This window comes from Tympanuchus pallidicinctus, unplaced genomic scaffold (assembly GCF_026119805.1).
Source record: "Tympanuchus pallidicinctus isolate F22 unplaced genomic scaffold, pur_lepc_1.0 scaffold46, whole genome shotgun sequence".
Lineage (NCBI taxonomy): Eukaryota > Metazoa > Chordata > Aves > Galliformes > Phasianidae > Tympanuchus > Tympanuchus pallidicinctus.
In genome coordinates, this window is record NW_026294765.1 from 432832 (window position 1) to 446718 (window position 13887).

The window sequence follows — 13887 nt, forward strand, 5'->3', positions numbered from 1 at the left end:
CCTCTGCTCGCAGCCTCCAGGGGAGGAAGGCTCTGCCCCCCCTGGGCTCAGTTGGACCCTCAGCCCCCAGCAGGAGCAGCAGCAGCACCTGGGAGCTGTGCAGGCAGCTCAGGAGCTGCAAAAAGCACAGGGCTGGGTCTGAGGTTGAGGCCACAGCTGCAGTGCTTTGACTCAACACATGGAGGTGACCACGGATGCGGCTGTGCAGAAGCAATGCAATGAACAGAAAACCCTGGAAGTCGTACTTTTCCATCTTACTTTATTTCACTTTTTCTAGAAAATTCCTCCGTAGTTCCACAAATTTAACAAAAAGGTTTAAAATTCAGGACAAACAATCCTGTAACGTATTACAAACATGATTATTTTTGTCATCTTGAAGTTAGTCTTGGGCCAGCTGAACTTCTTACAGCTGAGAGCAGAATTCATTTCCCAACACAACTCTGAAAATCCTCAAGTGAGAAGGTATTTAATACCTCTAGGCAGAAATACAATTAAAAATTACCTAGTTGAAGTACTTACATTTTTCTTTAGGAGTGCAAACTCATCTCTTCCGTTTTTGATGGCTATTTCGTGCCCCCATGACGGCAAGGCCGAGCAGTTCTCATCTTTCAGAAGCACCACGTGGGATGGCTGTAGCATTGAGGTGAACCTGGGGTGGGACAGAGGAGCTCCAGCCGTGCTCTGGAGGTGCCATGCGGGCAGAGCAGACGGGCAGAGCTCATCTCGAGTCTGAACCTCCCACCATCAAACACCACCGAGATCTGACAAACCGCTCCTGGACGGTTGCATCCATTTCTCTGCCAGTTCTGATGCTGGCGCAGCACACAGCACTGAGAACTGGCGGCAGCCATTGCACTTCCACGTATCCAGCCTGACCGCAGCGCAGCCAGTCTTGTCACCAACGCGTCCGCGACTCCTCAGCCGGCGCTCCAGGAGCCAGCCAGCCTTACTGCCTTTTGTTTTCTTTCTTTTTTAGTAGTAAATGTCAGTAATCAAAGCCTCAAGGCTTAATACGTGCCAGACCGAGACAACAGGAAAATTCTCCTGACCCTTCTTTTGCCCTTTAATACGAAGGCCAAGGACAAAGGAAAAGCTGCGTCCTGATCTTAACCTCCAGCGCCATTCAAAGCAACTCTGACAGCCTTCAGACCGACCAGCACTGATCCGTGCCTTCAGGGTCGAGGTGAAGGACACGAAAGTAACCGAGTTCTGTCCACTTTCCATGGAAAAACCGTTATGGCTAGAAGTCAATTTTGGATATATATATATTTTTCCTTTTTTAAACAATGCAAATGCTACTACACATCCTCGAAGACCTGAAGCAATGCTGACAGCAGCACCGCCACCTCCTTCCTATTGAACAATAATCCATCCATGCTCTCAAGAGTGACACAAGAACAAACACGTTATCCACAAATACCTGTACACGGCATGTCCAGAACAGCATTCAGCCAGCCTATAGAGAATCTACACAGGGAACTCGTCCATATGCAACTAGGAGGGGACACCAGATGAGGCCCGAATTCGACCATCCTTTGTTTGCAGAGTCGTTCCTCCTGCGGTCCCCAACGCTACCACATACCCCAAAAAACAACAACTCTGTAGAACAACTAAGTACTTGCAAGAAACCTTTTAGTAACAAATCAGCATGTGCACACAATGGAGGAGAACTATTGCAGGGGGAACAATCCTATTTTGGGTTTTCAAGGAGATTATAAAGAGTCTAAAAAAATCCATGTGTAAAATACTTCTTATAAAAACCGAACAAAATTCCCATCGACGCTCGTCAGACTTCACAAATAAAGTCGGTTCCAGGGCAGGACGATGCCACAGCTGTGGGCAAAAGCCCCGCGTGCTTCCAGCCAGGCTCAGGAACGCCAGCGCAGCGCTCGGCCCCACGGGCAGCAGCAGTGACGACAGATCCGTGTGAGATGGGGGCAGGACGGCGACTCAGATCCTGACAGCGCCAGGAGAAACTGCTGCCAGGACAGAGAGCGCGGCTGGAACAGCGGCAGGAGGAGGAGACCTCGTGGGGAGAGCAGGCAAAGGCCTGGGGAGAACATCAGCACTGTGGCCTGGGCTGCCCGTCACCACCGCTGCGCTGCTTTGGGGACGGCAGGGTCACAAACCCACCCTGCGTGAGGGCTGGGGCAGCTTCCTGTGTGCCACAGAGCCGACGGGGACCGGAGGAGCTGCAAATACCCACCACACCCAGAGCAAAGCCATGGACGCTCGTGAGCCACATCTGCCATCTCCAGCGCAGCACATCCCATCAGCAGCTGAGCTCCTCTTCCTGCTGTCCTCCACCTTCTCACTGTGCACACTGGGTTTCTATCCAGGCTTGGCATCGTCCATCGGGAAAGAAAGCAGCTGAGATCACTGCTGTGATAGGGAACGCACCTGGCATGAGCTGGATTATTTTTCTTTTTATATATCTAGGTATATACACACGCACGAGACACATGAAAGATGGTACAAAGACAAAATTAATGGGAATCGGGTCAACATGACCCAACTCAAACAAGCTTATCATCATATTGCCACTTCAGTTGATTAGTTGCAACATTTCCATGATAAAGAAAGGGGGAACCCAAAACAAGGGACTGCAATTTCATCACTGAGAAGGGACAGCAAACCCTGGAGCCACGCAGCCCCCGCACGGCTCTGCACAGAGCAGAGGCTCCTCAGGAGCTGCTCTCCTCACTGCCAGCAGCCCACCCAGCATTTGGCAAAAGCTTACAACGCTGACTGGAAAAAAAGGAGTAATTCTTCCCCCAAAAATACTGAATGTAGGGAACAGGAGTGTAACACAGCTTTGATAAGAGCTACAGGGCTTTCCCCATACCCACACGGCACACAGACGACACCTGGAGGTCTAGTTTAACTAGAAATACACAAATGGTTCTGGGTTAGTGTTCACGGCCACTTCTTGCACGGCTGTGAGGGGGAGGAGGGAGGAGGAAAGGAACCTGGTCTCACTCGGCGTTACAGCAGTGTTTTCCAGGTGCGTCCCGAGATAAAATTCTCCCTTGTTTTGGTTTTCCCAAAGTACAGCCACTACTATAGGGGCCACTGTAGGAGATTCCTCTTTGAGAACATAGAACAAAACCAATCACGTATTTTGGCAAAGTTATTCAACACTGACAAATGAAAAAGACAACAGGTGAGTCCCTTCCAGAGCACAAAACGCTTTGAAGATTGCTGTTCAGCTTTCATACACTAAAAATTGTCCACAAGAGGCATTTTAACAAACAAGTCAATCTTATTAAGCGCCCTTCCCCTGCCATAGCCATTAAAAAACAACAGAAAAACACACCCTTAAAATCATAAGACCCAACTAGGCCCTTCTTATACATACAGTACATACATATATATAATATATATATAAAATATACAGCTTACAGTTTTGTAGTCCTATTACAGTTAAAGCAGACTGAAAGGAGTGAGACTTTGTTTAGGAGCTCAGGTCAACAAACAAATACGTCTCCAGACCCCAACGGGACACAGCAGATTGGAGAGGGCCTCTTAGGGAGCACAAACCACCCTGCAGGCAGCCGGAACGGAGCACAGCCCTGCAGCCACCGAACGGCAGCAGCACTCCGTGCCCAGCTGCAACACAACTCACAGGGCGAGCCAAACCAGCATCTGTCTGCTTTCCTCCACGGCGGACCAACGAGACTCCCAGAGCTCCTCTGTCACCAGCAGCCTCTCGGCGAGCTTTGTAAAAGCCAACGCGGCACGGATGCTTCTCCACGGAGCTGAAGGAAACCGGACCGAGCGGAGCTCTCTGCAGGCTGGTCCCAAAGACTTGGGGAGGAAAACATCGCCCGCGCTTCTTCAGGTCTCCGAGGTGCCTGCAAACGTCCTTCAAACAGTTTCTTGAAGTAAAACCAGAAGGGCCGCGCTGCGGTCGGGTGCAGCCGTTCTTCTGCTCTGCTCAGGACCTGCGCCCAAGCGGACTTAGGAAGCTGGGGAGGACAGACTCAGCAATATGGGTGCTTGTTTGAAGCCTACAAGAAAGTGCAGCTGGCTGTGCATTCATAGAGCATGGCTGTTCTCTAAGGCAGTGCTTCGGGTGAATCGAGAGAATAAGAAGGCCTAGTTCCATGGGTTCGTTTCCTGGTACCAATAAAGGGGATTTCTGGTTTCAAAAGCAGCCTGCTTCCAAGGCCGAGGTCATGTTGCTACTGCTTCCAGGTAGCTCTGCAGCTTACGAACAGTTGTTTCATCCAGGGAGAAGAGGTCAAAGTCAAAGGTTGTGTTGGTAACGTTAAAATGCCCCGTTTCCTCAATGAGGTTCACAATCTGTAACGGAGATGAGCAACAATATCGATAGAGCCCGTAAAGATTAAGCACCCCAGAAGGACTGGCAGATACAAAGCAACCCTCCTCTGCTTTCTGTATCCCTTTAGAAAAGCCTCAGAGTCAGGTGCCTCTCACAACCAGAAAGTCTCCCAGAAAAGCAAAGCAGCTCCTCCTGCTCTGACTCAGTCTGGGAAGCGACCTGGGCACGTTTCCTCTGCCATCAGACAGCCCAGCTTTGGGACAGCTACCAGAACGACAGAGATGCACAAACCACACTTCTGTGCCTTTTTCAACAAAAGCAACGCATGCACATCTGATTTTTTTTCTACAGATCTGCGTTTAAAGTGAACCAGACCATCTCAAGAAGGAGAGGCAGCGAAAGGCCAAGCATCACAGGGGTCTGCCTGAGACCCTTGGACACGGAGTTTACCAGAGTACAGAAAGCTGACCAATGATCTCTACCTGCTGCAGCACATTGCGCTCTCGTAGTGCCATGAGTCGCCTGTGAAGCTCCACTAATTCATCAGTGTAGGCCTGTAAAGGAGGCAGGAACAGAAACAGTGACACACGTGGCAGGTTTGTGTGACCGCCAAAGCGATGGGAGCAGCTCCAGGCTCTTTCAGACGCGCTCCTAACCCGTTTCACCCTACACTTTGTGCTGCCTCCTCTACTCTATCAAGTGCTGGGAGACCACAGACCTCACACCAATGCAGATGTCTGAACACCACCAGCTCGGCTGCTTCGTTAAAAAAAGCCTCTGTTCAGAACCTCTGAGCTCAGAGCAGCTCAACGCAGTGAAATGCATCGTGGTGAAGCTCAGTGCAGCTCTCCATCAGCAGGGCACGCCAGTAACTCACTGCTGAGGAAAGCTGCACCAACGCACAGAGACGAGCAGTGTTCAGCTGCAGTGCTGTGCTCCTCATTAGCCTGTGTGCAACACAATGGGGAGCCCAGGATGGTTTATGAGCTCAGCATCATTTTTACTGCTCTTATATAAGGGGCCGTTCGGCTGGTTTTGCTTTTTCATTTTTAATCTCAACACTGCAGCCCCTGCTGCTCACAGGGGATGGGTTCTTAATTTCTAAAGCACTCTCAGAGTTGTTCGTGTCTGTATCAGCAAAATTGAACCCATGTAAGTAATTGTACCAAGGCAGGAGGAAAACAAAAAAGCTGTGAGACATGGCTTCCCCCTAACACAGCTATGCACAGAAAAGCATTTCTCCCAGAACACTGCAGCTGTACGGAACGCTTCACTTTGTGGGAGGGTTAATATCTTCACAAAAACACTGGCAGCTGTAAAAGCTGATGATATTTCAGGCCCTCTCCCTTCGATGGGTCTCGAGGGTGTCCCCTTCTATCTGCATTAAGTAGTCTAATAAAAGACACCATTACCTACGGAGCTCTGCTCAGATAAGCTATCTCAGCTACATTAACAGTATCAGTGGTAAAGGCTGTGCAGCCAGCAGGAGATTAGCACCTCCAATACCACACTTAAACCAACATCAAACATTTATCCTGTGATCTATTCTCCTGCTGGAAGCGTGTTAAAAAAGGGGAAGAGCTACAGACTGATTAGTTTAAGGATCTCCATGATTAGACTCAAGAAAAGCATTAAAGCTCCTGCTTGATTTATGGGACAAAAATAAACCACCGTGGGGAGAACATCCTGGACAACTCGAGATTTGAGTATTTGCTTAAAAGCAGCACGCATACACACTGCTTGACTTTCCCTGGAGGGAAGAAAGAAGGGAATTTCACTCAGCAAACAAAGAATTCAACTAAAACAGCAAAGCAGAGCTCCAAAGAAAATCCAATCTTTAATTTGTAAGATCAAAGGCAGATGAAAACTGCCTTGTAATGAATAGGTGCTCACTACTGCAGCAGCAGCCACACCAGTGGGTCACACAAAGGGCAAATAAAACCATTTTAACATCTTGCACATGGCAAAGACACGGGGGTGTCCCAGTCTAATGCACACAGCTCCTATGGTGTCCCTCTCCCACGTCTGTCCTTTCAACATCTGTTTATCATTACACTCGAGCTGTTAACCTGCCAGCACAGAGCAACGTGAATCAGCTTGGCCACCTCCAGCTGTTTTCTACACAGCAGTACCACGATGTGCAAATCCTCACACACACCTTGTCGTAGGTTCCCTTCTTCAGGATCTTCTCTGGTTTGTTACAAGACTCCGGGCTTTTTCTTCCAGATGCCTGAGGGCAACACAAATCAACAGCAGGGACAAACGTGAGTTCAGACAACGTGCTGCTTCAACAGCCTGCGTGCACAGCACTGAAATTACCTCACAGCGGAACAGAGGAGCACTGCTGCTACTCACAGCTCACACCAGGCCCTGAACACAGAGCAGGAAGCAGTGCTGTGTGGGCACGCAGCTGCCGTACCTTATTGTTTGCTGGGGGCAGCTTCTGAGCAGAGGGAGGCTCTCGACTGGGCAGGCAGGAGTCCGCACTGTTGTCGCTGTCACTGTCGCTGAGGCTCAGTCTGAAAAACAAGCAGCACAGAATTAGCATCAACAGGAAGCTTCAGGAAGTCCACGTGGTTTGGGTGACAGCTAAGGGAAACTAATTCCCACTAATTCTGTTCCTCATCACTGAACCCTACGCTGCCCAGATGAAGGGTAAAGACAACACATCACCTTAGTGTTTCTGCTATGACCTTTGAGATTTCCTCTTTAATCCCGTTCTTCTCCTGCCCAACAGCTGCATCCTACTTTTGATGAGTTTCTAAAGCCGCCGCTCATCCCCTCAACAGTATAAAAATTGTGCTTTAGAAGAAATCTCCTTTCCTGATAATAAGTTAGCTGATAATGGCAAAATACAAAGGATTTTTTGGTTGTTGTGGAACACAAACACCACTTGCAATCTGCAGCTGCTATCTTGTCCAAGCGCATGGCTTCAAATATTCAGCCTAAGACTCCAGGTTTTGGCTACAGCAGCTCTTCCTGAGGGCAGAAGGACAAAATTCAACTATTTTCACTGACTAAAGCAGGAAGCAGCTGTTAAACAAGTCCCGTGGGAGCCAAGCAACCAACTGTCAGCCTGCACCATCAGTGGAGATGAAGACCTCTCAGTTCTGAAGCAGCAGCACAAATGTGAGCGGCACACGCTGACAGCACCCACAACACTCCTCTGATCTCTGCAGATGAAAGCTGCCACGCACCATTCCGTGCGGCACAGATCTGAGGATGGCAATTAGGTGACTATTTTGAGGAGCTCAGTCACTCACACCTGCAAGCTCCACACAGCACCTCGCAGCAGCTTCCTCTTTGAGCTCCACTCATCTCTCCTTACCCACTGCTGTTCTCACCCCGCTGCTTTCACCGCCACACCTGCGTTGCCTCTTTCCCTCACTCTCCCATCACGCAGAACCCTATGGCTTCGATTCTCCCTAACAAAAATACCAAACACAGAGGGCAAAGGGACAGCAGACACCCATCGTGATTCGGTACCACCTGGAATCCCGGCTGACGGGGTTTGCTTTGACTGCTGCCTCTTCCCCTGAGGAGCTGTCGTCATCATCGGACTCCTCCGACTGCAGATCCTCCACCATGGAGCGCAGCGGCCCTGCGAGCAGAGGAGAGAGAGCTGCAGCACCTGTCCGTGAGACAGGCAGCAGAACTGCAGCCAAACTCTGACACGGATTGGATTCGTTATCATTAACGTCAAGCAAGGTTTCTCAAGGAGACAACACTGCTGTTTCAATTTTGCAACACCCACTGAGGCAGAAAGCAAAGTCGGTGGGGGAAAGAGCCCAGTCCTGATGGCTAATAACTGCCAAAACAAGGAACATGCTCGTTTGTATTTACACTACGACCTTACTGCCTTCTGCTGAAGCATCACAGCTTCAACACACACTTCCATAGAAGAAACCACGTGAACCTGCTGCACGATGCTGGGGAGCAGGTCTAATTTTCAAAAGCCTTTCAGTTTTACGCAAGGACGACTGTAACGCACTTCAGTTCTGGCAACACACCTTGACTGTGGTTCTGAGATGGCTCAAAGTCGGAGTCGGAGCTGGAGTCGGAGCTGGAGCTGGAGTTGGAAGGGCTGGACTGGACAGACTTAACCCCCCATAAAAGGAAAAAAGAAAAAGAATCTTAATCCTTCTAATCTGGAGAATCACAGAGCACAAACACAGCGTCGTACATCACTGACATTACAGAGCACACACAACGTGCAAGGTACACAAAAACAACATCTGTGGCACCAACAGCTCCCGACAAAACCCTCCGTGCTGCTCACCTCAGAGTGGTGTCAGAAGGTGGCAGATGGACGCCCCCCCATCACAGTGCCAGTTTTCCCCCAGGATTTGCACAGATTTTAACCCACTGAGCACAGAAAGGGACCCAACCCACACAGTTCCAAGATTTCAAAGTTATTCCAGTGTGTCACCACGTCCTCCAAACGGTCGTTTCTGTGTTGACCTGAGTGATGCACTGCATTGCTGCCAGTTCGTTCTGACAGCACAGATCAGCTGACTCCTGTGAAGCTGGCCCAGCAGGCAGCACTGATGCCCCACCACACTGCACCGCGTGTGAATAAAGAGCTCGAAGCACCAGTACTACTGACAGCATCCAGGAACAAAGGTTTAATGCTACACCAAGTTTCTAAACAAGACCAGGAGCAGCAGAGCCTTCGGGTGCTGCAACGTGAGGGCCACGAGGTGGCAGTGGAGGCAAATAACCATTTCCTCCCCAGCAGCAGTGACTGCAGCAATAACCGGAGGGTTTTTGCCTCTCTGCAATCGAGGATAAAGATTCTTGACTTCCTGCGCCACCCCGCTGGTTTGGGGCTTTTTTAGGAGTAATTCCCTGGAAATTTAATGTTTCCATTTCGTTCTTGGGAACCCAGCTATCATCTCTGCTACCAAATCCTGCCACAGATAACCCTCACATCCTCGCTGGTGGATGAGATTTGTCACAGCACACATTCATGCTCTCAGAATGATCCATCAGCAGGCAGAGGCACATCAGCAGCTTCAGGCACTAAGAAGTCCAAGCAGCAGAAGGATTTCCATCTCAGCACTCAGTCCTTCCCTACAGTTTTTCATCCAAAGGTTCGAGCTGCATTTGTTCAGCTTTGAGAGAGGAAAAGGAGTGGATGGGGGACATAAAAATGGGCGTCACCCTTGTCAACTGTCTGGCAGCAAAGCAGAAGGATTTAATGCCAGTTTCTGACATAGTGGCACATGGCAGCCTTGTTTGCTGAGAAAAATTACCACAAAGCGAAGAGCACTATTTTTAAGATCAGAGAACACAGTGCTCGTGTCCTGCCCTCAGATTCCATCCCATCACCTTCATTCCTGCTAACCTGTCATAACCAGGTGTTCCCCTGCAATGACCCACCAGGACTGGAGAAGCAGCAGGCAGGGACTGGGCAGCCCCTTCCTCCTCCTGCTTTACCCCCCTGGGCTGCTGCAGCCATCCAAGGCACCCAGCCCATCCAGCTCACCACGACGGCACAAAGCTCCCACCAACAAAGGGAAGAAGCAATCCTGCTCCCACGTCTCAGCCTCTCAATTTTGTCAGCACCAGCATTTAGGCAGCCAAGCACGAGGCCACATCAGGGAACTGGTCTCGATGGAAAAAAATCAAATACACAGAAAGGCACAACCAACTTTCAGCGGGGCTGAAATGGAAGGAGGAACTCCTCCAGCCCTCTGCAGTCACACGAGCTCGCATGCCAGCAGCACAAATGAGAGCAAGGCTGTTCCTTTCAGCAGCAGCCTGCGAGGATGTCAGCTCAGAGCAGTGAGGAGCTGCAGCCCCAGAGCACGTTGCACAATGTGTTGGCTTCAGCAGCAAAGCTGATTTAAGAGTTTCCGGGCCCCGGTCCACCTCCAGCTGCTCACTCACTTTAGTGATGTGGCTTACCACACAGATCCACAAACAGCTGTACCAGCACAAACCACGGAGCAGCAAACTGCAGCCTTGGGAGCAAAAAGAGCCCCCCAGGATGGAAAAAGAACTCCTGCAGCTTTCTCTGCTGCCGGTGCCAATGCATTATGCAGTCAGATCCCCATGCTTCACGTTCCACAGAAACCCAAGCTGGTCCGACTGGCAGCTGCCACGCTTTGCCCTCCAACTCCCTGAGCATTCCTCTCCTCCCGGGCTCACACTCCAAGGGCTCTGCAAAGCATCCAACAGACAGCAGAGCTGGTGCAGGGGAGGACGGAGGCACGCGCAGCGTGGTGGGCACAGGGCAGGGCTGCAGCAGACACAAACAGGGGCCGTGGTTTCACAGAGCCTTACCACCACTGCCAGCTTACAGCTGTGGGCTGAGCCCCAGGGGAGGAGACCTGAGAAATAACCAAGTACAAAACTTCCAGGGCTCAGAGGTCGGCAGAGAACTGAACCTTGCACAGAGCGCCGTGCACCTTGTGCACAGACAAGGGGCTCAGCACACACTGCTGCGCTCTGGTTGCAAAGCTTTAAACGGAGAGAAGCAGTTTCTCTCTAATCCCCTAAATTCACACTTTGATCTGGAAAAATCTTTGCAGATTATCTTTAATTAGCACTTCCCTAACAAACTCCTCGACTGGAAATTTTCTGTGAAAACCCTTTCTCAAATAAACATCCGTGCTCACAGCCCCACCGCGCTGTTTAAACCACAATGCAAATCATCCCCAGCAGATTCACTCGAGTCAAACCAACCTTTCTCAAAGAAGCAAGCAGTCCAAAAACCCATGCGATACAAACCCAGGAATCCCATTAGAAGATATACAGCCTCTTTATAGTAAATAAAAGCACACAAGAGAAGCAGTCTGTCTGGACCTGGGTCGTGTCTTTCCCCTCCTATTTTTTGCCTTCTTTGGGAAAACAATTTTCTGAAGACAGAGGGTGAGGAATGTTCTTCGTTGTAAAGAGGAAAAAAATATTTAGACAGCTTTTTAAAATAGTAGTAGAATAACATAATTTGGTTTGTTTTACAACACAAGTTATTTAGATTTAATGGCACGTGGTTGTAATTTGAGCGTTAGCCAATAACACTGCTTACAGGCTATGGCAGGAAGAGCTCTTTACATTTTTTAGGCTGTTTCTGAAAAGAAGAAAGCAGAAGTGAAATTATTTGCCCCATTGATGGACTCGGATCAGATTCAAAACCATCACATTATCGTAAGGCACCGATCTGCACTCACCTCTGACTTGAAAGAATTCTCATCCTCCGAATTCGACTCCTCCATTTCCACTGGCTTTTTGATCTCCTTGGCCTCGCTTTCAGATTTTACCTTTTCCACTTTGGCATTCATCTTCTCCTTGGTTTGTTTCTTCTCTGGATACGAGGAAGACGAGGTTCTGGGAGACGTCCCCAGGATGTTCTTTACCCCTTTGGAGCTGCTCTTCTTTTGTTTTTTGGCACTGGGCTTTGGTGACTCCACGTTGGAAGGCCTCTTGCTGGAAGACTTCAGCTCCGGCTGCGGCCCACCCTTTGGAGAGGTGTTCTCCAGTTTGGTTTCCTTCACAGCCAGTTTTGGTTCCTTGAAAGCAGCTTTCGGAGGCGCCTTCTCCTCCTTAGGCAGTTTGTTCTCTGTTGGTTTTCTGGAGGAGTCCTTCAAAGGTTTGTTTTGTTCTCTTTCAAGGTCTTTGGAGGAGTTTTTGCTCTCAGAGTCTTTCCTCGGCCTCTCTCTGTGCTCCTTGGTTACTTTGTGTGGCTTGGATGCCTTGCTGCTTTCCTTGTTGGCATCCTAAGATTTAGCAACAGAAATATGCAAGCTTAGTATGACATTGGTTTTTTATTCTGTGCAGAATTTCATTCTCATGTATCACACTAAAGCCTCTGTTTCATGTAGACATACACCCACTGATCGCAAATGTACTCATAAACATCTGGGCAGACATTCAGGCTTCCCTCAAGTTTTTGGGCAAAAAATGACAGCAGACAAACATCGGCCTCAGCACAGGGTGAAACATTTCACCACCACCTGCTCCTCCCTACGGCCCTTAGAAGGACGACACAGAGTTAATGTGCAGGGTTAACATCTGAGGGCACCTCAGAGGGCAGCCTGGAGGAGCAGACTCACAGGCTGTAGCTACTGGCAATTCTCACCAGAGCTTCTGCCTGTCAAGGTTTTATGGTTTTTATTATTGATATTCCACATCATAACATCACGTAGAGCACTGGGAGTTAACGAGTTAATGCTCCAGCTCCAGGATTGTTGGTAGTTCTGGGCATTCCTGTCTCCAAAGAGAACCGACTACACAGCCCAGAGGACTCTGCACTCTTCTGCTTCCGTTTTCTGTCCAGAGGGAAAGATAAAACTGCACTCACAAGCCATCTTCTTTTTCCCTTTCTGCTCATCTCTGCAGTCGTGTGCTCCTCCCTCCTGTCTGCCTTCAGCATTACAGTAAGGCCTTTGGTTCTGGATGCTCTCATTCTATTTATTAGCCTCAATACTTACTATATTGATGCAATATATTGTGTCAACCTGCATCCTGACATCTTATTTAGTAAATTCTCTTTCCTCCTCAGATCGTTGCTGCTGTTTTGCTTTCAGGCCCATCTCCCATCTCCCTGCCCTTTCCCCTTTTCCCCCTGCCCCCTTCCCTAGGCTGTGGGTCCGTGGGTCCCCCCACCCCATTAGTCACAGAATCGGCACCAGCCTGTAAAACATTGACAGCATCAGAGCCCTTCACTTCTCTTTTGTCTTCTCCATTTTCTAATGGGTAATTCCTGACCAAAATTAAATCAGGCACTACCAGGTAAGTCATCTTTATCCTGCTTCAGCATGTCAGAAGGCGTGCTCAAAGCACCAGGAGTGCTCACAGCCTTGAAGAAAGCGGGTATCAGGGTGGAATTACACCAAAAAACACTTTGCTGCTAACATTTGGGACTGATAAAGGCTATGTAATCAGCTTCAGAGCACACTGCCCGTGGATTCACACCCCTGCATAGAATTACACAAAAGCAGCCTTATTACACAAGTGACAAAGAAAGCTTAAGCTTCTCCTGAACCTCTCAGGAGCTACAAACTGCTGAGGCAAACACAGAATCCTGAAATCACCAGCTGGGCCAAACATACTTGATGCTTTTTACACCACGATGCCAAGCAGTTCTAATGACAGAGGAAGAGCTGAGCGTCTGATCAGCCTGCTGTGAGACTGAAAGCCCCAGACCTACAGAACTGAAAGCAGAAGAGCCACACAGCTCATCTTCAGCATTAAGGACAACTCTGAACAACCAGAAAACATTCAGTACAACTCAATCTGCTACTGCACTTCAGTAGGAAGACACAGCTCACCAAGACCTCCCCGTCCAATTGAATTACGTATTTTGGTTTTTTTTCCCCCCTAAATTTTTCTTTAGATAAACCTACCAAATCATAAAAAGGTTTCCTTAAGTTCAGAGGGCAAATAAAGGACTGATGCAGCTGACACTGTAAGTTCCAGTCCATTAACTGGTTTGGAACTGAGTGACACATTTATGTACAGATTTCCAAAGCTGTCTTTGCTGCATTACTCTGGTATTAAATAATACTAAGAAAAGAAGTTCTGAACTCTTTGATGGACGTTCTTATTTCAGGCTTACACAGGGTGACAGCCTCTGTCATCGATGACTCCACCTCCTT

At 49.1% G+C, this 13887-nt stretch overlaps 1 protein-coding gene across 1 annotated transcript in view; it reads right to left on the minus strand.

Moving 5' to 3' along the window:
• Positions 1-242: 242 nt before the first annotated feature.
• Positions 243-13887, minus strand: part of MLLT1 (MLLT1 super elongation complex subunit) — a 29736-nt gene continuing 16091 nt past the window's right edge. Inside the window, exons 6-12 of the mRNA XM_052702707.1 lie at positions 11461-12006; positions 8296-8383; positions 7775-7886; positions 6705-6804; positions 6444-6515; positions 4768-4839; positions 243-4305 (exon numbers count right to left, since the gene is read on the minus strand). Coding sequence (XP_052558667.1) covers positions 4177-4305; positions 4768-4839; positions 6444-6515; positions 6705-6804; positions 7775-7886; positions 8296-8383; positions 11461-12006 — 1119 coding nt within the window. The 3' untranslated portion in view covers positions 243-4176. The remainder of the gene's footprint in view (positions 4306-4767; positions 4840-6443; positions 6516-6704; positions 6805-7774; positions 7887-8295; positions 8384-11460; positions 12007-13887) is intronic.